At 44.2% G+C, this 23,620-nt stretch overlaps 1 protein-coding gene across 1 annotated transcript in view; it reads left to right on the top strand.

Moving 5' to 3' along the window:
- Nucleotides 1–23,339, top strand: part of LOC146797984 (uncharacterized) — a 35,496-nt gene extending 12,157 nt beyond the window's left edge. The window contains exon 2 of the mRNA XM_085627843.1: nt 19,168–23,339. Within this exon, the coding sequence (XP_085483969.1) occupies nt 19,695–23,021 (3,327 nt within the window). The 5' untranslated portion in view covers nt 19,168–19,694 and the 3' untranslated portion in view covers nt 23,022–23,339. The remainder of the gene's footprint in view (nt 1–19,167) is intronic.
- Nucleotides 23,340–23,620: the final 281 nt, after the last annotated feature.

Here is a 23,620-nt window from a genome sequence, read left to right as displayed (position 1 = left end):
AGAGTCACACCTGCAGCTGTGATTTTGCTGCCCCTTATCCCTTGGAGGAGGTGTGCCATTGGCTTTTGTGCTTTTAAGGTGCTGTGATGTTGGCGATTTGGGTCATTTGTGCTCTTGGACGGTTTTTGTACTCTTGTGCATTATTTGTCTGCAGATGTATTGTTGACGTCAGCGGTTGTTTGTGCCCGTGGATGTGTCAGAGTGTGACCTGCTCCTTTCCGGATGTGGTCCACACTCGGCCACCTCAGTGTCATGGCGTGCACAATGTCATGATGATTGGACTCCAGCCATGCTGCTCGTCATGTGGTGTCACTTGCATTGTCAGTGTGGCTCTCACATCCACATCTTTGCTGTGTTTCGCACGGGTGCATGTGTGTGTTGTGGAATTGGGGATGTGTGTGCTGTGACCCCTTTGGGCACATGGAGGATGGGGGCCTACTTGATGTTTGTATGTGTGCTGCAGTGTGCCACGGTGATCAGGGACATGACCCAGGGTCATTGTGAGTGTGCGGTGTGCTACACATCGTTGTGCATGCGTGCCTTTGTGCCCGTCTCCCCGTCCCCCCAGTCCCTGTTCGTTACTCACCCTGTTGATGTTGTGTCAGGTCATATCGAGCAGTAGCCAGACTCCTAACTCCTTACACCGTCTCCACACTGATAACTGTGGCCACCATTAGCTCCAGTTCCTCTTGTGGCGCAGAACTTCCACCTGCATTCGCCGTTGATGCCGTCTTGTTGGCAGCGGGTTTCTGCTGGGTTTGGCTTTTCACATCGTGCCAGCACATCTTGGCCTCCTCGGCACTCTGGCTGCATTCACAATGGAATGCCATTTTTCCGTCTGTGTTGCCAATGACAGGGTGGAGGTGACGGACAGTTGTTGTTAGTGCTCTGTCACCTCCGTGACGACAATCCTATTTTCCTGCGGACTGTACCCCGTCTTCCTATTCCTCTTCTCCTTCACCTTCCCCGACCCCGAGGTTCCTTGCTGGTGGTCTGTGGGGCTAGTGGGGATCGCGTTGACCTAGGCACTCGTTCCTGGTGCATCCATGTTGCTACGCAGTTTATTTTGTTTATAGTGTGTTTTTCTTGTTCAGCTTTTATAGTGCATTTTCCCGCATGACGCGTGGGAATTGCAGGCCTGTCGCTGGTTATCGCTGATTTTTGTATCGCGGTTGACCTCATCGCAATTTTATTCGCGTTCGTGTTTTGCATTTTTGCGGCGTCGCGTTGATTTTAACACAGTCATTTGACGTGTTATCGTGGGACTATCGCACGGTGCCGCAAGGTTGGGAATACTACGTTAACGCGATGTTGTTTTCCCGCGATAGACTGCGATATGCAAAGTTGCATTAGGCTAAACTTGTGGTGGTTATCACATGTTCTTGAGAATATCCCCATCAATCTTCTATTAGATGTTCCTCCTATTAACTAGAAAGGCTTCTATACTTCTGTCAATGTTACATGATTAAGGAGGACAATGAAATCCACTAATCTATCATGAGACTGGGTTGGAGATCCATAGCTACCAAGACTATAATGCAGTTATTTAGAATCATACACCTTCTTAAGGAAGATTTACTTCACAAACTACCAGGGGAAGACTTGGTATTCCCTAGGGTGGGCAAATACCTCAACGCATCAACCAGTGGTAGGGGCACCAACAGGCCTTGGTCTGGCCTCCGACCTTGACACACATTGGGTAAGCAGGGTAGCAAATGACTCTATCCAAAGTAGGCCTTTTAACTGGTTGGCTTCAGTGGCAGAGCTACCTACTGGCATTTTCTGTTTTAAAAGGCCTGCCAATTCTATTTAATGGAGTCCTTTGCTCAATCCATGTGGGACATGGATTTATTTACTTTTTATGTTTTGATTTAAATAGTGCAAACTCACTGGGCAGGGTTTCAGAGCTCTGTAGGTGGGTGGGTATGAAACCACCAAACAGAAGTCGACCATGTGCTGACTGGTCACATGGCAAAGCAATTTCTTAAAATACAGAGAGTTTTACATGAGCATGTAGGATTTTGTTACACTGATTTAAAGGGTGGTAATGTGTGGCATGTTGGAGTGCCTGTACTGTGGTTGGCTGCAGGGAGAGAGTAATCAATTTTGGGTCTCATGTGATCGTGTGGTTCACAAGAACAAAAATCGAGAGAGAATGTGAACTCTAGCAAAGTCCAAAACATTTCTGAAGTTCTTTGAAATGGACCACTCATATGAAGAGAAGGACAGGTGACTCTTTTGAAGTGTAGGGGCAGTTTCTGCCCCTTTCCATCACATTCTTTCCCAAAGGTGTGCTGTAGATTGCTTTTTGTAATAGCCAAGCCAGGAAGGTACTGCTCCTTTTGTGTCATTATTTCACAAGCTCCTCCCAGGGAACACCCACCTCCAGCCCCATCCTGCCAGGTCTACAGAACAGAGAGATATGACAGAGCAGATAGAGTGAACATAAATCACCTACCCTAAAACCAGACTCCCTAAAATCAGACTTTACCCATAACAGACCTGTCTGATAGCGAGGTATAAATATGGGGTAGAGTCCCCAAGTCAGTGTGCCAGGGTCTTCCACTGACCGATGTTCAGGTGGCACACACCAGTGTGCACGGAAAGATTTCTGAGTTCCATAGCTGGTGCCTTTCGTGACTATCCCACGGGGCTGCTTCGGAGGAGGTATCTCTATATTGAGAAGCTGGCTGAAGAATGAGCTGCATCCCCTTTATTGGAGCAATAATAAACTTTGCTAGAATGACTGTAGACACAAGTGTGATGCACCGAGTGAGAGGTTGCGTAGGCACCACTTTGACAGGAGCTGTAGTGAGCAGTTATTGTTGTCGTCGTTCCTTCACACCCCCGGTTTGCCCTTTGTTAGTGTGCTCCCGAACATGTCTCTGAGTAGACCAGAGGCCTATCTTTGTGGGTGACTGATCTGGCACACAGAACCCTTTTCAGAATAGAGCAGATGGCGGCTTTCTCTAATCCTTGGCCCTCTCTGACCTATTGCTTGTGGCCATGGGGCTTGAATATTGACTGATTGACGTGCAGTGTCACTGACAATTGCTACCTAGACCAAGTTTCCATTTTCCTGATTACCCTCATCGTATCTGTCATCATTGGTACTCCTAGTGGATATTTTAGTGTGAAAGCAGCAAGAACCCATCAAATTCTTGTATTACTCTTGTCAGAGGCTTGACAATAAGACTTGACTTGGGTGCTCCCTTCAGTCCTAAGTAGGGGTGTGGTATATTCGGTCCAACTGGCCTCCCTGGAGGTGTTTGACGAGATGCTCAGCAACCACCTCACAAGGAGTTGGAGGATCATGACCTGCAGCTTCACTAACACTGCTGGAACTCTCCCCTTTCCCTCTGCTCCCTAGCATGGGCAGTTGGCTACTATAGACGTTGCACAGACGGTCAAGCCATGATTCCAAACTCCAAGGCCAGCATAAACGGTGAGATCAAACTAAAAGATCTTGACAAACATCAATTCAAGGCTCTGGGGCAGCTAAATGTCGGCTAACATTGGAAGTTACCCTTCGCTGCCGAAAGTAATATCTCTAAGACTACAAGCCACTACTATTAGCTACAGGCTTCTGATTGCCCTGATTAAACTGTGCAGATACCTTTGTCTCTGATTTTTAAAAATTATTTTTATTTGCATACAAACCAAAAAGAAACATGGTGACATTCTGGTACACGCATTATATAGAATGTACATTGGCACATTGTGGTAGAGTCTCAATATCCCCCGTCCCACCCCCACAACCTTCTAGGTAGGAAAGATGTCCATCCGCTCCCAAACTTAAGCATTTAGAGTGGCGCATACAACAGGAGTACAGGTTCCCTCAATAGACATTCCATTTCCTCATACTGTGGTCCATTTGTTCTGACAACCCTTACTTTCATAGACCATTCTCTTCGCTTGCATACACCAGTCCATGTCTCTCTTCCAGTCACTTAATTGCGGTGCTGTATCAGCTTAACAAAGCCTAGTAATGTTACGTTTGGCCACCATCAATCCCAACGTAAACCAGAGGCAATCCATAAAGGCAAGGTTTGTTTCACAAAAAGGAAATATGCAAAAATGGGGGCTGGAGGAGGTATATAGACCAGCAAGGGTATACTTCCTTTACTCAATTAATCAAACACACAACAGCCTTCGGGTCTATATAAAGAAGTAAGTCTAACAGAATCAACACCAAGACTGAAAAGGCGTCCCCTTAACGGACAGTTTCCCTCACCCACCAGAGGTGGCATGCTTCAGCTTAGTAATTATTGGGGGCCCTTCACCTTTCCAGACGCTAAGTCACAGATAGCCTGCATAACCTCGCTTTCTGTCAGATCTTTCGCTGGGGCTTATCTATCGGTTTGTGAGAGTTCCGGAATCTGAATATCAGCAAGCTCCTCATGAGATTCTTCAATTGCGTCTGTCTGTGTTGAATAATAGAGGTGAGTGTATTAATTTGCAAATGTGTCACCTCTGCCCTGTCTATTCCTAGTCCATGTGTCTCTGTCATTCTAGATCTCAAGAGCCCATCAAGACACCGCCTGTCCTGTCCTATCCAGTCAAGTCAGTAATCTACCATCCCTGCCCGCCACTTCATATAGGCGGTGTTGAGTGGCTCAGTAATGATTTCTAGCAGCTTATGTCAGGACATCTCGGTATTCCTTCTCTTTTAGGGATAGTGCTTGATGTAAATGGCCCTGGTTGTCTGCTAGATGTTGGGATTACAACCTCTGGATGTCACGCTCCAGTTGGGCTCTTTTTGAGTTTTTATGGCCCACTATCAGCGCTATACCCTGACCTCTAATGACAGCCTTGTAAGCTTCCCACAGCGTCTGTTCAGATTCTACTGAGCCCTCGTTTTCTTGAAAGTAGTGTTCTGTGGCTTCTTGGATGCCTTTGCGAATGTAGGGTATCTTAGGGTACCAGGGATTAAGTGCCACCCTTCACCTGCCACCAAGGTCTGGGAGGCCATTAGTGACGCACACATGTGGGTGATCAGAGATGCCGCTGGCGAGGTGGAGGGCCTCACCGAAAGCAGGAAAGGTCTCTAGCCAGGGTATGAATGCAATCAATATGCTATAAGCTCCCACGTGCATCCAAATGGTACATGTATTGTCATACTGCGGGATGGAGGGTACACCACGTGTCAACCAGGCCAATCACTGACAAAAAGTCAGCTAGTGGGCGACGCCGCATCTTTGGGTGACGAGGGGGCCATCGATCCCTGGCCTCACAAATAGTGTCGTTAAAGTCTCCCCTAACAATAAGCAATCTTCAGGGAGTTTAAGGAGGAGCATGCCTAGGTCTGCAAAAGCTGCATCATGAAGTCTGGGAGGAATATAGAGTGAAATGATGTTGAGGATTGTACCCTACAATTGTCCTGTCAGCCCAACTTATCTCCTGTGTGGGTCAGGCCAAGTATTCTGCACAATAAAGGAGAGCTGTATATGCAAAAGTATTCCAACCCCTATGGACCCCTTCATAAATCCCCTATGGGTGAAAAATATTGGATTTCCACCTATCTAGGGCACGGCAGGTGTTGCCTTGAAGATACCTTTCCTGCAATAGGACTACTTCATGCAAGTGTTGTTTGAGGTATTGCAAGACCATTCCTCACTTGATTTTATCTCCCAGTCTGTTGACTGTCCAGGAGAGGATCTTAAAACTAGGAGTACTTATGGTGGATGCCATGGAGAACCACTGGTGGCAAAAAGTGGGGAGTCCCCGCAGCCGACAACCCCAATCAAGGTCCGGGGCATGTCGCAGCATGGACCACAGCAATTTTCTATGGGGCGTCAGGAGCAGAATGTGTGGGCCTACAGTGGGTCTTCTGACTGGGGTGAACAATAGGGGGAAAGGAGACGGGATCAACCACTTTGTGCTGCAACATTATAATGCTGTCACCATAAGACTGAGAAAACACTGTGAAAACAAACCTGTTAACACAAACCCCAATATCATACCCCTACCCTGCCTCCCTGCATGGCAGACCTAAAACTGCCAGCCCCCCAACTGTGCAGAGCTCCAGTCACCCCAAAACATGATACAAACCAAAGGAGGCTGCTGGTACCACCTGAAGGTCACCTCGCCACCCATAGTGAAGAAAAGGTTAATGTTACCACAGTTATTGAACCAATGCAAGGAGTATTAATTCCTCCTGTGCGGAGACAATTATTAGCGGTAGGTGCCAAGTTACCACTGTGAGTCAATGTGCAGCCAGATCTCTTGGGGAAAAAAACCCCAGATAAAGTTAATTCTCCAACAGATCAGTGTGATGCTTCTAACTGGCTTCAGTACCCGGCTTATGCGCGGTCTTTCTGCCCTCTTGTTGTCACTTTGATCGGGGTCTGCGTCCTACTTTTCCCACCACTCTCCAGCCCTCAAGCCATTCCCAGACCTCCTCTGAGGTGGTAAAGTACCAACCAGATCTTACCATTCGCCGCAACTCTTAGTTTCGCTGGAAATATTATGGAGTACTTGATGTCACATTCTCTCAGTTCTCTTTTTAAGTTCAAGAAAGGAGTGGCATAGACTTTGCACTCGGATAGTAAAGTCTGGGAAAAAGGTGATCATAACATTATTGCATTTGACCGGTGGTGCAGATCGGGTTAACCTAAAGAAGGATGTCCAAGTTGTTGAAAATGCGAGCAGGAATGGGGCGTTGTGGTGTGCCCAGTTTGGAGGGGTACCTGGGACTCTGTGGGCTTGTACAACCGAAAAGTATTTAGAGAGACTACAAGGTTGCAGGTGTTTGAGTATAAGGTCCTCGACAAATAGATCCTCTGCCATTCCCTCGGAGCACTCTAGCACCTCTATTAGTCGAACATTATTCCTCCTGGATCACCCCTTGAAATCTTCCAACTTGGCCTCTAGGATCTGGGAGATTGCACTTAACTCTTTAACTTAAAACTGCAAAGTCTTAGTGTTGGCTTTCAGGGTGGTGATGGAATCTGACCTTTTGTGATTTATGTAAGCTCAAGCCACCCAATTGTCCATCTGGACATCTACTGCCTTATGCTTCAGGAGAGAATCAAAGAGCAGGGCTCCATGAATTGCTTCTAACTCTCTCGAATTGGAGAAAACCATTGCTTCCTCCACAGAATAAAAACCTTAAATGCACTTGTCTTTCAACATTGCCCCCAACCCACTTTGCTGGGATCTGTTGTTAAAACCACTGGAGGTGGAGGTGTTAGAGGAACACCTTTCAGCAGGTGAGCAGAGACCTATTACCAATCCAGGTCTTAACATATCTAGGCAGTCATCTAATCTGAACATTGCATTCCACAGAGGATGAATTTAAGTACTGTAGTAGATGATGGTTGAAAGGGAAGCAGAAACCAAGGAACAAGCTGGAGGTTGACTGCCATGTTTTCTTGGACTGACAGTCACACGAAAGGCCAAAGCCCAAGGTTTAGATTGTAGACACGTTAAGTGAGAAGGCAGCTTTTTTTGACGAGACAGAGGAAGGAACAATCACCCCTAATCCATCCTGAAGATTGCACCTATAAACTACAAGTTCTGAGATAAAGTCAGATGAGATTTGCTAACTTTCAGAATGAAGCCATGAGATTGGAGAAGTTTGCATACCTGTTAAACTACATTGGATCCCTGAGAGGAAGAAGAGACACAAGTTGACCAATGATCAAGATAGGGAAAGATTAAAAAGATTCTGGGATGTAAGATTCCCACTGTACAAGCCAAAATATGGTGAACCCTCTTGGAGCCAAAGCTAGTCCAAAAGGTAGAATGCAAACTTGATGGTGCTGATCCATTACAAAGAACTTTAGGTACTTCTGTGAAGGTGGTTGGACGGTACCATGGAGATAAGTATCTATTGGAGTCATTGAAGCCAGTAAGCCCCCTGAAGCTACCAGTTGAAGAATGGATAAAAGTGCTGTTATCATCATGGCTGGCAGGGGAGAAAGGAAGTCACTTCTTTCAAGTCCTGAACCGGTCAGCATTCTTATGGATACCCTCTCTGTCTCTGGAACTGGGACAGTGGTCACCTTTTATGGTAGCTCTTGAATTCCCTGAAGAAGAAGACCCTGATATCCTAAAGGACAACATGGATCTGCAGTTGCCGTTAATCAATGCACTGGTCTCATACAGTTTTGTATCACCTTTTTACAATTTCCAGACCCCACTTTCCTGAAATTGAAGATTCACAGAGTCTGTAGAAGCCCTAAAGGCAGCCAAAGACCAGGCTGGCATGGAAAGAGGAAGGGTGATAGGTATGCAAATAAGCTTATGCCAGGATATGTGCGTGTTAGGGCCTCCAGGCCACAACTCCTTCCACCAAAAAACACAGGGGTGAGAACCCCACTCAGGCAATAACTACAATCTTTGTCTGGGTGAACCATTAGAAGTAATTAAATAAACTTGTGCTTAACCCTCTGATAGCTTGGCAGAACAGCAGTCAGGCTTAACTTAGAGGCAATGTGTAAAGTGTTTTGTACCACTCAAACAGTAATAAAGTGAAAACACAACACAAGAAAAATCGCAAACCAATTTAGAAAATAGAGTACATTTTAATAAATGCAATGACGCAAAAACAAAACAATCAAATAATTAGAAACAGAGTTATGATATTTTTTTTAAGTTTCAGGTGAAATTAGTGGCAAAAAGTACAAAGCACCACTCTTGGGTATCTGGTCGTACTGGACTGGGCCAAAGCCACAAGTTCCAGTCGACCACAATGGAGTGCATGTCGGATACAGGGAACAAATTTGTCCCTGTGAAGAGTTTCCCTTCTCACATTCCAAGGAGCCTCAGCCGGAGCTTTGCTTTGGTCGGTGGCACAAGTAGATTGTTGTCAGCTTGAAGGACAGCTCACTGCTAGAGCTTCACATTGGCAGGAGACACAGGTGGTCACTGTTGGCGCAAAGAGCGGCTGGCCATCGGAAACCCAAATTGGTCGGAGAGGTGGCGGTCATTGCTGATGTGAAGAGCCCACTCTTAGTTATTAAGAGACCAAAACATCTGGATTTTCATGTGTAGCTCAGTACTTGCAGTTTGGTAGGAGGAGTACACTCTGTTGCCAGCTAAGGGTCCAGGACACACTAGGGCACCTCCCGGGGATCAGGACTCACGCCAGCAGCAGGGCTCAGGCAGGTCCATTTAGTGCTGGTCAGCAGGGCAGTTGCAGGTGAGACATCTGGAAGTTTGTTGTGTCCCTTCACTCACACAGGGTTGATATAGTAATATAAGTGGCAAATATAATGTGATAATCACCTCAAAAACATAGTTCTACGCCATGTAGTGCAGGTGAAGTGGAGGTAGTGCGATGTAAATGTGATTATTAGACTAACATACAATTTTTATTTTTCATGAAGCCATGAATAACTTTGCGTCCATCTCATACAAGGTATTAGAGTGCATTCATTGATAGAGGTTGCATGAAACATGATAGTCTGTTACCAACATGTGTCAGCAACAGTTGAAACAGGTCTTAAAGTCTTCATATTGGAGCTGTGACATGCTGCAAAGAGCATTGTGTCACTTATGCAAATAGAGAGAGGTGCCCTTGCTAGTGCCATGCCGCAAAACCTGATGCGAGTACTTCTGAACTGCGAGAAAACAATTCCGACTCCAGTCTAATACCTGGGAAGGGGTTCATGTATTGAATGTGTGGGAGCTAATCCCATTAGAAGGGGACACATGCTTAATTTAGTCCTATTCATATGGCCATGGACTCCACTTAACAATGCCATTAGGCACCTTATCTGAAGTCAAGGGTACCTTTGGAGTGTAAAAGTTTGTTTCAATCTCAGACTCTGGCCCAGATTTACTAAGGCTTTGCTCTTGCAAGGGTATTTGATTTCCAGCAAAAACATATTGCTTCCCTCAGCTCAAATATCGCTTTCCGACCAGGGATATTATAGTACAAGCACCCATAGTTTTTGATGCAAAGTCGAATCTACTAAAAAAGCCAGACAATTAAGGAAAATGTATTTAATTTCTCACTCAAACATTAGCAAAGTCAATAGGTCTCACTTATGCAAGAGCTATTGGTTTTACCAATGTGTTTTAACCATGTTGTACACCAGTGTGGCTGCTGTTCAGCATGGCTAAAAGTTAGTAGCGTAGAGGAGAGTGGCATGGAGTGTCATCGAGTGGAACGGCGAAGAGTGGAGTAGAGTGTTGTAGCGTGGAGTGGCAAAGAGTGTTGTATATTGGAGTGGCATAGAGTGGAGTCACGTAGAGAGGTATACAGTGGAGTGGCGAAGATAGAGTGGAGTGGAGTGGACTAGTGTCAAGTGCATTGCCATAGAGTGTTGCAGAGTACAGCGGCATAGAGTGCAGTGGTGTAGAGTAGAGTGGTATAGAGTGCTGAAGAATACAGTGGTGTAGAGTGGTGTAGAGTATTGTGCCGAGTGCAGTGGCACAGAGTGTTGTGGGTAGAGTGTAGTGCTTCATAATGCAGTGGCGTAGAGTGGAGTGATGCAGAGTACAGTGGTGTAGAGTGCATTGGCATAGAATGCAGCAGTGCAGAGTAAAGTGGTGTAGAGTGAAGTGTTGGCAGAGTGGAGTGCAGTGGTGCTTAGTACAGTGCACTCTACTCTGTGACTCAGTGACTTAGAGTGGCATAAGTGGTGTGGAGTGGAGTTGAGTGGACGGGTGTAGAGTTAACTGGTGTAGAGTTTTGCAGAGTATTGTGGGAAAGAGTGCAGTGGCATAGAGTTCAGCAGCATAGAATTCAGCAGCGTACAATGCGTCATAGAATGCAGTGGCGTAGAATAGAGTGGTGCATGGTACAGTGCAGTGGCGTAGAGTGCAGCAGTGCAGAGTGGAGTGGTGCAGAGTGGAGTGGTGCAAAGTGGAGTGGCATAGGTTGCAGTAGTGCTGAGTACAGTCGAGTGGCGTAGAATGGTGCAGTGAGGAGTGGTGTAGAGTACAGTGGAGTGATGCAGAGTACAGTGGCATAGAGTGTAGTAGTGCAAAGTAGAGTGTTGTAGATTGCAGTGGTGTAGAATGGAGTAGGGAGCAGTGGTGTAGAGTACAGTAGTGCAGAGTAGAGTGTAGTGGTGTAGAGTGCAGTGACGTAGAGTGCATTGGCATAGAGTGCAGTGTTGTAGAGTGCAGTGTTTTAGAGTAGTGTGGCATAGACTGCAGTGGAATATTCAAAAAGAACAATTGATGGATGGAATGCTGAGCAATGTCAAACATTCACTCCCAGTACAGAGATCTGGGCCTAAATCCATAGTTTTTTTGCTCACCACGCCATTCAGGTTTAGACCCAGCAATAAACAAATCAGTCTTGACCATGCCCCCATGGGAACAGTCCAGCCAGAACTGCCAGGCCAGGTCCTTCCTGGACCGGAAACAAGCTAGACTCTTCCAATGAGGAGCAGGGTCAAGAATGATGTGCATATTGGCGGGTCTAAATTTGGGGTGAATGGGGGGGGGGGCATAGTGAGCAAAAGAGCAATAGATTTAACCCAGATCTTTTGACTGGGGTGAATGTTTGATTTGTTCCGCATTCCGTCCATCTTTTGTGTGTCTTTCTTGGCATAGAGTGGAGCAGAGTGGCTTAGGGTGCAGTGGCATAGAGTAGATTGTTTAAGAGTAGAGTGCAGTGGTGTAGAGTGGAGTGATGCAAGGTAGAGTGTAGTGGCATAGAGCAGAGTGGTGTAGAGTGCAGTGGCATAGAGTGCAGTGGTGCAAAGTAGATTAGAGTGGCATCCAGTAGATTGGCATAGAGTGCAGGGGCACATAATTAAGTGGTACAGAGTAGAGTGCATTGGAATAAAGTGCAGTAGTGTAGAATGCAGTGTTGCAGAGTGGCACGGAGTGGGGTTGTACAGAGTAGAGTGGAGTTGCCTGGACTGGAGTGGTGTAGTATGCAGTGGTGAAGAGTGCAGTGGTGTAGAGTAGGGTGGTGTAGAGTGCATTGTCAGAGTAGAGTGGTGTGGATTAGAGAGGCATAGAGTAAAGTGGTGTAGAGTAGAGTGGTGCAGAGTACAATGGTGTGGAGTGGTGTAAAGTGGAGTGGTGCAAAGTACAGTGCAGTGACCTGGAGTGATGCAGAGTAGAGTGAAGTGGCATGGCGTGGAGTATGCATGGTGTAGCAGCACACTGCTATTACAGACAACACATTTTTATTGAAATGACCATTACATTTGCACATACATACAGTTTTACTAATAAAACTATACAGTGCACAAACAATAATGTGTGGAAATGGCATCACCTAGTGTATTGATTTGTTTTGATCATATAAAAGTATTTGTTTCCAACACCCTTCAGAATTAACAAAAAAATTGCTTCCATTGTGCTTTCCAAATTCTGATATATTCTGTAATACTTGCATAGTTAACTTAAATGTTGATGTGTGCTAGATAAAAAAAAACCTTTCCTACACTCAGTATACAGCAAGATTGTCACATAAATCCTCTCACTTTGAAGTCAGAGAAAGAAAAATAAATATCAAACTGCCCTGGAAGACAGAACCTGAAATTTGACCTCTGTCTTTAAATGCTCAGCAAATGTGACAAGATAAGAACAAGGTTTACAGGCCTGTTTACAGAAAAGAGCACCTGTGGAAGAATACAAGGAGGGGTAGTGTGGGCGAAATGCATTCTCAGGGAAGCGCTCTGAATATCCCCAAGATGTCTTTAGCAAGCAGCTGTCTGGTAGGCTTCGTCCTAAAAATGACCCATGCATTTAATGTATGCTGAAGTGCACAGCACACATCTAGTGGGTGGGATTCTTCATTGTTTGTCTAGCATAGAAATTTGCACTGAAGGGTATTTGTTACATCCTGCTCTTCCTCCCTCTTTGTCCCTCCTTAGTGTTAGTGTCTGCTTGTCTATGTCATGTCTCTGTGATGTCATCCATGATTCTACCTGTTACTGTTTAAGGGATTTTATCAGTTACCTGGAGGCTGAGCAGGAGGTTATCGGCACCCGGTGGGGTTTCTTACCAGATTGCATTCCTACTTGAATGCTGTACCTGACCACCTAATCTCAAGAATAAATACACTACTTGAACATTACAACGAGGAGTCTTTCATCCTAATTTTATTGAATGCAACACTGGCGACTATTGGTGAAAAGAAACCACGCGTACCAATACTAAAGAGAAGAAACTGAACTAAATGCCTAACGACTTGGATGCCCCACCGGTGTCTGTAACATCAGACAGCCTAAAGAAGTAAGTGTTGGGCATAACATCTGGTTCTCGTTTTGAATTGAAGCTGTCTAGAGGGACCAGCGATGTGTGCCAGTAATCGGCGACAGCGTTTTAAACTGAATGCTGAAATTGATTTATTCTCGGTGTGACTGCGCTGTTTGTGCCAACCTGCTATTTAAAGGTCTCCTGTTTACAAAAGCGCTACTTGGACCGTTAGTACCTGCAATTAAAATTAAAGTGTGCCTGCATCAATCTGCGTGTTTCGGTACCTTGGAGGTTGTGCACTGGTTTGTGTGAAGAGACGGCTTTCACGTTTATGAGGATGAACTATTTCAAACTTTCTGGGTTTGGAAACGTCAGCCCATTTCAATTCATGTAAATTGGTGATTTCTGTGTGCTCTGAGGTGTTTTGGGCAACGCAAGTACTATTCTACTGTGTTATTTGGCTTGCCTACGAATTTACACTACTGTTATGAAGCCGTTGAATTACATTTAAATCACACATTGAGCTCGTGCACCTTACCTGCTCTCGTGCTTCTCTGTCTTGTGTGACGTCTTGGACTTATGATCTGCCTGGTTGTATTACGCCCAGCTGCACTGACACTCCGTGAACCATCCCGCCATGTGTCGTCAACGTGCCGCCATTTTTGCGGAATACATACATTCCTCATGTTGTCATATTTCCTCAAGGACTGCACGGCTAAAAAGTCCAAAAGCTACATCGTGGTACAAGCCTGGATAATATGGACCTGATTATTTCCGGAGGAAGATTAGATTAGTGTGCTCATCCAGCACTCCCACTGACTCAGTAAAGCCTCTTGTGTTGCAAATTTTTGTGTTTTTGTCACTTTCAAGAAGCTTCACATGGAATGTTTCTAATGTTACCAGCATGCTGCTTCCTCTCATGTTTAAATACTGTACTGCAATAATTTTCTCTGAGAGATTGAATCTTCTTGACATGAGGGGAGTGACTATACAAAGTGCTTCTGTCAACCTTTGTTTTGCCTTCGAGATCGCAGAATACTTAACTTGGTTGCGAGAGACAGTTCAATATCAAACTTTTGACAGTACTGCCACCTTATGGATTTTGACGTAATCCGTCCTACAGAGCAGTTTCAATTTTTTTTTAACTGATTGGGATTTTAGTTCGTACAACTTTCAACTGCGAAGACAACGTTGACTACTTCTATTATTTTGATTTGTTATATTTAAGATGTTGTGAACAATTTTGCATATTTCCTAAATTATGCAATGTGTTGTTTGTGCTGTAATTTACCCTTGTGTGCATTATTCAAGTACTTTGCGTGAAGGATTTGCCTGCCTTATTATTATTGTTTTAATTTACAGTGTGTGTGTCAGCCATGACGTTTCTTTTAAGTACTGTGGTGTGCTAAATATCGATTTATATACTAAATGCTTATAATTCTGGTTCTAGGTTATATATGTATGCTGTTCCATGTTCTTTTCTGTGTGGATTTGCAAGTGGTGCGTTTGGAAATAATGTATTCTATTATTGCCTACTTTACTAGAGCCACGTTTGTGCTCAACCTTCGTTGAGGTGCTCATTTGCTTTCATTTTGGTAATGATTTGCAGGCGTTATGCTTATTGGGGTCATTTATGTGCTCAACTATGTTGAGGTGCTCCAATTTGTTTTAATGCTTAGTGATGATGAGCTAGAGTGATGCTCAAGTTTTGGTGTTTATTTCTGTTATGACCCACTTTATAGTGCTCTATTGTTAGAGGTGTTGCATGTGCTTGCTATTAGGAGCCATAGGGGCTCAATTTTATTGTCATTTCAGATGAACCACTTATAGTGCTCTATGGGTAGAGGAGTTCATGTATTTTCTGTGAAGAGCCGCATGGGCTCAGTTTTATTGGTGATTTTTCTGTTACTTACTGTGAGGAGCCCCAAGGGCTCAGTTTTATTCTATTGTTAGAGAAGTCGTGCATTTTCTGTGAAGAGCCGTTTTATTGTCATGAACCACTTTTATTGTGCTCTATTTTTAGAGGTGTTCATGTATTTACTGTGAAGAGTTGGGCTCAATTTTATTGTGATTTATTTTTAGAGGAATCGAAAATATTCGAATTTGAGGAGTTGAAATTTCATTTTCTATCTACAATACTTAGCCATACTTTACTTTTGCTCATTTGGTTTTGAGATGTTCAGTTTTCATTTTGTGGATTTGTCATCTTATGGTCTTTACCACATTTACTTATGCTTACATTCTTTTGTTAGCGCACAGTGCTTGAACAACCTTTGTACCTGCGCCCTTTGGTGTGACCTCTTCTTTCCACCATGTTGAAGAGGGTGTTTATTTCTTGTGCGTTTATGTTCTTTCTTTCTTCTGCCTTTCTGTTTTTGCCATCTTCCGTGTTATCTTCTTCATCTTTTCAGTTAAAGGGGGGAGGTGTGTTACATCCTGCTCTTCCTCCCTCTTTGTCCCTCCTCAGTGTTAGTGTCTGCTTGTCTATGTCATGTCTCTGTGATGTCATCCATGATTCTACCTGTTGCTGTTCAAGGGATTTTATCAGTTTCCTGGAGGCTGAGCAGGAGGTTATCTGCTCCCGGTGGGGTTTCTTACCAGATTACATTCCTACTTGAATGCTGTACCTGACCACCTAATCTCAATAATAAATACACTACTTGAACATTACAACGAGGAGTCTTTCATCTTTATTTTATTGAATGCAACAGTATTCTTTCAGTACAAATCCTGTGCGAGTCACAAGATACTGACCTCTGCGATGCTGTGTGACAAACAAGGCAGCAGTAACATATCTTAGTAAATATGTCGCTGTGCTGTGTTTGCTTAAGTGCAGAGCAGCAAATTTGGTTGCTGTTCTACACTGCATGAAATTATTATTAATCTGCTCCCCTGTGTCTAGCACCGTATTCTTAACTGATATTGACATCTGCTCCCCTATGTTACATGCTGGACTACTGAGCTACGTGCTGCAAAAACTCCATTTAAGCTTCGCCCTTAATGAGGCAGATGTCATTATTCGAAAGCATACAAAGAGTAACAGAAGTGATCTTTTAAATTATGGGTTGATTTCCCTCACGGATACATCTGGAACGAGATTTGGCAAAGTATTACCGCTCTACATACAAAATTCACTAGATGAGGGAAAAAGTCTCTCATACACAGAAGCTGGCTTCAGGTGTTTCACAAGCAAAATTGACCAATATTTTACACCATACTTGATTTGTTTTAAATATTTAGGGATTAGGGTTGCTTCTGTGCATAAACTTTATTGGCGTGAAAAGTGTGTTTGGCCCAGAGGATAGGAATTACTTATGCAAGTCATTCAGCAATGACGATATGCTTAATAAGTTAAACTGTGAATGCAGCCACGAATTTCGAATTCCTTCAGGTTTTATGCGAGCCTCTCCATAAACCCCTGCACTGTTCAGAATCTTTTGAAACGATTTGGAAATATACTTTGATGTTTGAATCGATTTAAACCTAAAAATGAATGCGCATCCTAATAAATATGTTATTATTGGAAGATGAGGCCTAATTAATTCCTTGGCTAAAATGTCTTTGTATCTTAGGTTAACAATACTCAGAGATCCGTGCAAAACAAGGTTTTAGTCATTAGTGAAATTAAGGCCAAGATGGAAAGACTCATGGCATATTTACTAATCTTTCACGCAACACAGGGAAGCAAACAAAGTTGCTGCAGTATGTTGCATGAAACAGCGAAAGCAGAAATGCTCCAAATTTATGAAGATATGGTTAATTTCTGCTTGTTCCTTGCACTGGTGCATGTGTGCTGCCTAGCACCAATGTAGACACCTTTGCACCATAGTACAAGGGTACCTGCATTACAGGCAAGGTTGTTTTTGTGCAGTAATGGATAACTTCCTGCACAAGAAAGAACAATCCTTAGAGGCATTTTCCTCTTTCTAAGAATGCTGCAGAACACAGAACACATGTAAAGAGGAAGTAACAAGGAGAAATAAGGATATTTCTCCTTGTTACACCTCACTAGGGAATGTGTGTAATTTTGACCCATTTCCTGCAAGGGAAGGCCATGTTCCACCCTGGGAAGGCCCCCCAGTTTGAAATATAACACAACACAGTGTAGGTAGTTTCTTTACAAGGTCAAGCAATACAGTGCAAATCGCACCTCGAGTGGCTTTGTAATTAATACCGGAGCCTTTGTGTTGTCCTTTTTCCGCCTTGCGTGACACAAGGACAGTGCAGAGGTTTGATAAGTCTAGACCTCAGTACCTGCTGACTCTTGACACCTAACTCACAGATAAATGGTAATGAACTAGAAAACGCTGAAGCCGTTGATTAATGTGAAATCAGTATCCAAGCTAGGCTGCATTGGCCTGATCAGAAAGTAATTAATCCTCTGACCAGATTTAAAGCTAAACTTGGGTCCCAATCAATGGATCTGACGGTAAAGGTCTATCAAGCAAAAGCTGTTAGTTCGGTGCAGAAATCTGAAGTTATAAATTGTCAATTCTTTTTGCAATTAGTGAGAACATTTTTGCGTGCAACACCTTTATGTCAACTATGGCTAGAGGTGAGGATTAAATGTATTGCAAACACAGAAATTAAACTGGCTCTGATTTGTGTATATGTGTGGCCAAATAACTATGCGCTGTACTGGAGGATATCCTCGAAGGAAACCATCCCCCTTACTTTTATTTAACAATATTATGGGGCAGATTTGCTAACTTTTCATGTAACGGAGTGCCAGCCCCAAAGTCATTGCGTTGCTTTGCGTGAAAGGGAGAGAGCAGAACAACACTATATCAACTAAGATATGCTGCTGTTTTCCTCTGTCCCTGCGCTGGCGCCCTTTAGGGTGCCATGCACCACCACACACAACCTTGCACCCTAGTGCATGGATGAGTGCGTGGGGTTAAGCTTGCGTAACACTTATTGCTGGTTCATTTTGGCGCAAGTCTAGAAGTATAGATAAGATTTGGAACAGAATTGTAAATGTTTTGAAATACCAACAGGGTTACAACTTTTTGGTTGGTTTGCCATATTTGCAAGGATTTGTTTCCTCACTTGGGCCCAGATTTACGAAAGATTTGTGCGGGCGGATGCAAAGCAATGCTAATCAATGCAGTCTTGCCAGGCTATTTACTATCCAGTCCAAAAGAAGTCTTGTGCCAGAAAGGTGGCTTTTTCTCAGTGTAAAGTTCCTTTGCCTTGCTTTGCGTCAAGAGGGTGTAACTCAGGCAGAGCAGCACAAATACACATAGGTTTGAATGCAAAGCCCAGTCTACTAAGAGAGCCAGACTGGGCTTTTGCCTCAAAAGCCTACGACTCCTTGAAGGAGGCAATAACAAGGGTAAACGGTTTATTTCTCAAAATACCCATGCATCGCAAGTATGCTGCAGTGCAAAGCACACATCCAATGCATGAATCCTATGTTTGTATAGGGATAGGCATTTGTACTAGAACAAGGAGCTTGCAGTACATATTCGCTGCTCGACAGTGCATACTTACCTCTGCATCATGGTGCAAGGCTGTTGCAAGGCTGGCGCAAGGCTGGCCTTATGTGCACCAGATGAGGGGATGACTACAGCAGCATGTAAATCTTAACGGATATGGCTCTGGCTGTGTCTTCGCACTTGCCCAACTTAGCACAGCAAATGTGATTGCTGTGCTGCACTGCGATGCGTTGCTTGAAAAATAGTAAGTCAGGCCCTGGGTTTCACTTATGACTGCAGAATCTGCGCAAGTGGCAGAAATTAAGCTTTTAAAACTGACAACTCGCTTCTAAAATTCTGCAGATTTTTATTTTATGAATTACAATACATCATTCTTGAGAGGAGAGTGTACGTGTAGCAAGTGTTGTAACCCAAACCACTTTTCTGTATCCAACTTTACAGAACGTCAAATGAAACAAAAACATTTAAGTAAGTGTTTATTAAAATGTATAATGCAATACAAGAACATTTCAGAGGGAAATACATTGCAATGTACACGGACCTATTCATGTTGAGTGTAATTGAGTGTGGAATCTTTTTACTGAAAGTAATTCTGTTTACTCTTTATCTTCAGGTTAAGCTTCAAGCATATTTAAAGCCTGAGTAAGTTTGTTTGGAATGACCAGAAGATTTTCTACAGCTCCTTCCAATAGTTCTCCAGTGGCACGGACCAGAAGTTCATTTCAAGCTTTGCAGCCTCTAAAGAGGACACCCATTCTCTGCTGTAAAAGGACACGGAAGAGGGAGTGCTTTCTGATTGCATCTTTTAAAGTTGGCCTTACAACCCCCTGTAGATGGCAATTTCTCAATCTGTGGAATTAACAAAGGTTGTCTCTGCACCTCGACAATCCTTGGTGCGGCAAGTTTAAAAGGAGAAAGCAAGTCAAGAAGAATGAAAAATAGAGCACAGCATTACTGGAGGACTTGAGCATTCTAGTGACACAAGGAAGACACAAGAATGTACTGCTCCCATGATCCTCTGGAAAGGAGTAACTACCATAATTCACGAGAACAGTTGCCATAAACCACATGAGTCTAACCTAAGTTGAGATCATTAAAGTTTCCGAGAATATAAATACTAGCCCATCCTAGTCAGCCTCCATGGCAAGTGATGAGACTACTGCAGGACTGACTTCAAGTCTGGCCAAGTTAGGAAAAGTAGCTGCTTTGAGGCCACATTCATTAGGAAAGACAGAGTTTCATGACCAGGCTGATTGTCAAGAATTACATTTGTTCCATGTAAAAAATGTTGACGACAAAGAAAAAAACTGTTTCAAATCCACTTGTGAAAATGAAATTCAAACTAGAGGGCATATGCTTAAAAGAGGCTCCCATCACAGAAAATTCCTACTCTTCTTTCAACGAAAATCGCCCTGTGGGTGTAAGGAAAGTGAAGCTAAACAGTCAGGTGAAGGAAACGGTATGGCATCAGAAGCTAAAGATTCCAGGACAAGAAAAGTGGAGAAAAGTGTTGATGAGGAGAAATTATGTTCTGTCAGCTCAAAATCAGACGCAGGTTCTGAGTCAGAAAAGAAAGGTAGAGCGCCTTGTTTTTCTTTAAACATACTACTGTGCCTGAAAACACCACAGGAGAAATCCAGGGACAATAGACAGTTCACACCTGCAGAGCTAGTCAAGGAAAGTAAAGGTACCACTTTAACAGGATGGAGGAAAGGGAGGTCTGGTAACAAAAGCAAAAGAAAGGAAGGCAACCCTGCGATACCAAGCCTAAAGAAATCACCTACCATATGTCAATCAACACACAAACAAGACTTTACGAGGTCAGAAAACACAGGTGAAGGATTACAGAGAATTCGTGGTGAAAGAAAACACCATTGTAATACCCCGAACCAATGGGAACAAAAAGAAAGAACCCTTGACATCTCCCTAGAGAACTCAATGGTTACCAGCACAACTGAAAGGAATAAAGAGGAGCTGGCGGTGCTAGCTCACACGAAACAGGGCGCAGCAGGGTCTGAAGGGGTTTTAAAATCCAGAAACTATATGAAAATGAAGTCGTGGAGGACAGTCCCTTTTATGACCAATTCCGAGTCACAATGCAGACAAAATGAAGCCCCCAGTGAAGGAGATTCTGAATCCACAGTCCTTAATTCTACACCAATATCAGAATGTTCTGATGATCTTGATGGGAGAGCTCAAGTTTCCAAACCATACTCAAAGTTATCTTTTTTCAGAAAGATAAGGCAATATAATCGGCTGCATAAGACGACCGAGGTCTTAAATGCCAACACTGAACGCGAGTCTGTTTATGAGGACAAACATGCTTCTAATGATGCCTCCAGTGAGAGGGTATCTGGAGTAGAGGTAGCCTCTAAGTTCATGATCTCTCCAAATGACAGTCTTGCAACACGTATAGCAGAGCGCACTGCACCCACTACCAGAGACACTGCTGCAACATTAGCAGACCTCTCCACAGCAAACCCCATGGTATCTCAGAAGGATGACACTACTGCAGAGGCAGAAGGACCTAAGCTTTGTGAGGATGTTATTGTAGTTGGGCTAACAGTAGATCAGGAGGTTTCAGACCTTGCAGCCCACGTTGTTTGCCATAAGGAAATTACTGGAGCGTGTGATATGATTTCACAAGCTCATGTTAGTGCACCGCATTTAATGGGCACCATGGAATCTCAAAGCAGTGTTACTGTAGCAGAGCCCATGGCCGAACCGGAGGTTGATACGGTACCACAATCAGCAGGTGTCATGGTACTTCCAGGGAATGTTGATACAGAGAAACCGGAACACCTCTTTTTAGCGCAGAAGGATGAAACTGCCTCAAGGACAGGATTACTCGCAGCATCAGAGGAGAACGGCATTCCAAAAGAGTTATCAGGATCTTTAATCACTCGAGAGGATGGCACAGCAGCAAAGGTATCAGGCCCAGTTATATCGCACCGCATGGTTATTGAAAAAAAGACAGAATCCCCCATTACTTCCCATGTGGACGTTCCTCCGCTAAGTCAGGAGGATGCTATTAACGCAAAAGTAACTGGTTCCCTGGTATCTCAGAAAAAATTTACTGTGACAAAGGTATCAGAGCCCACAGAATCCCGGAACATCACTTTGGAACAGGCACTATTCCCTCTAGATAGTGAAGTAGAATCAGTTAAAGATGTAGACTCTGGTAATGAAACCTCAGATGGGTCCCAAGTAATTTCAGGTAGGAAGCACATATCCCGTGGAAAGCAGGCCCAGGTATCACCAAGCCACAGTTTGGCTTGTGATTCGACGCGGTATTCACTAGAAACTAAAAGAGAGGAGAAAAACAATTTTGTCACAGAAATATTCATAGAAGCATGTGACATCAACGAACCTGAAAGCAATTGCAAGATGCTGGCAATGTACAGAGATGCCAATGATATGAAGAACCCATTGGTCACAGCCCACAGTGACTCCGGAGACCACCATGAGTGTAAAAACTTGGTGAACACTGAAGCACCTGCCAGGGTCACTCATGCTGGCAGAGATAAGGCAAATGAGACCGGCAAAGAAGACTCACAAAAAGAATCAGTTCAAGGAGATGCAAAGGCCAGCACATCCTGCGGACTGTTGGCTGATCTGCACCTCCAGGATAAGAGTGCAAGGGTCAAGAAGAGGGTTCAAGATCTATCACACTTGCCAACAGATAAACTCATGCAAGAGGTTAATGTCAATATCACTCATATCACTGCAATATCCCTGGAGTCTTGCCCAGAATTTAATGGTGGTAACGAATCGGAGAATCAGAATGAGTGGGATGCTCCGCTTCCGTCATGTGTGCATCCCTCATCCCAAGAAACCACACACAAAGACTTTGCTGAGATCTTGGGGTGCTGTGAAAGTAACGACCTAGAGATCCCTTTAGCGCATGTCCTGTCAGACACTTATTTTGGATACAGTTCTGTGCAGATATTATCAGAGAAAAGCACAAGACAACACATTGAGTCTGCCTATGGAGAGGACATGCCGAAGGATAACAGAAAGATCTCGTCTGGCGATGACAAGGCGCACACAGGGAATTTCCACAAAATCATACAGGATTCCCCTACGAGCTACCCCTCCAACAAAACAAATCAGGATGAAGATGGCAAGTTTGAGGGCTCTACGACATACCCAAACTTCAGGCCAGAGGAAAAAGACAGAAGCCCGGCTAGAATGAAAAGTGTGGGAAATATAATGGCCGGAGCTGTGGATGTGACCAGTCTGGAAAAGAACTTGCAGTCTGGCGGAGGTCCACAAAATGCTAGTAGGCAGACCAGTCCCATCGCCAATGAGGGGAGCGATCTCAGCGTGGACTCACAAGAGCGTGAGAAAAGGTTACTCCATGAAACTGCTGCGGAGATCGTGCAGACCGCTATCCAGGCAGCAACTGGGCACCTTGCCGAGCTGCAGCAGGGACAGGACTGGAACAGGGATTTCCAAGTGTCTTAGTCTCCAGCCTGCAAAGCATTTTTCCTGTATGCCAAGCCCAGAGACACTGTTCAGAAGGCGAATTCCGAGCATGTAACTCACCCTGAGTCCTTTCATGCTGCAGAGGTATCTTAACTGGATGGCATCACCCCCAGGCTCTGCCCGGCCATGCTCCTCTTCTCCCATCAACAGGGCTTCCGGTATTAAATGTATCTGTCCTTAACTGGGCCTTGGGTACTAGCTGCATATTGAGAGCGTTCAGCCGCTAGAGCACCATGTCTGGCAGGTTTTTGCACTAAACAACACTGTGAAATTAAACATAACTCTTTGACAATGTTATGTCTCTATTCTGCTAGATTACTCAGCATTATCTTGCAAAAAATGCAGAATGGGGTCGGATCTCGCAGGCAGCATCTCTCTTTACATGGGTCAGGCTATTCAGTTTCCTGTGGCAAATATGAGCTTGCAGTCCCTGAAAGACTTAAGGTAGATACGAGTCTTAAACGTGTGAATGCAATTAAATTGTGTTGAGAGGCCTTCAGCTACTGATGCTAAACATGAAGAATATCCTATTATCAATATTCCTTTGCAAACACTTGGAGGGCATAACGAACTATATA

The sequence above is a fragment of the Triturus cristatus genome, chromosome 9 (genome assembly GCF_964204655.1).
Source record: "Triturus cristatus chromosome 9, aTriCri1.1, whole genome shotgun sequence".
NCBI lineage: Eukaryota > Metazoa > Chordata > Amphibia > Caudata > Salamandridae > Triturus > Triturus cristatus.
This window is presented reverse-complemented; position numbering and strand designations above follow the sequence as displayed.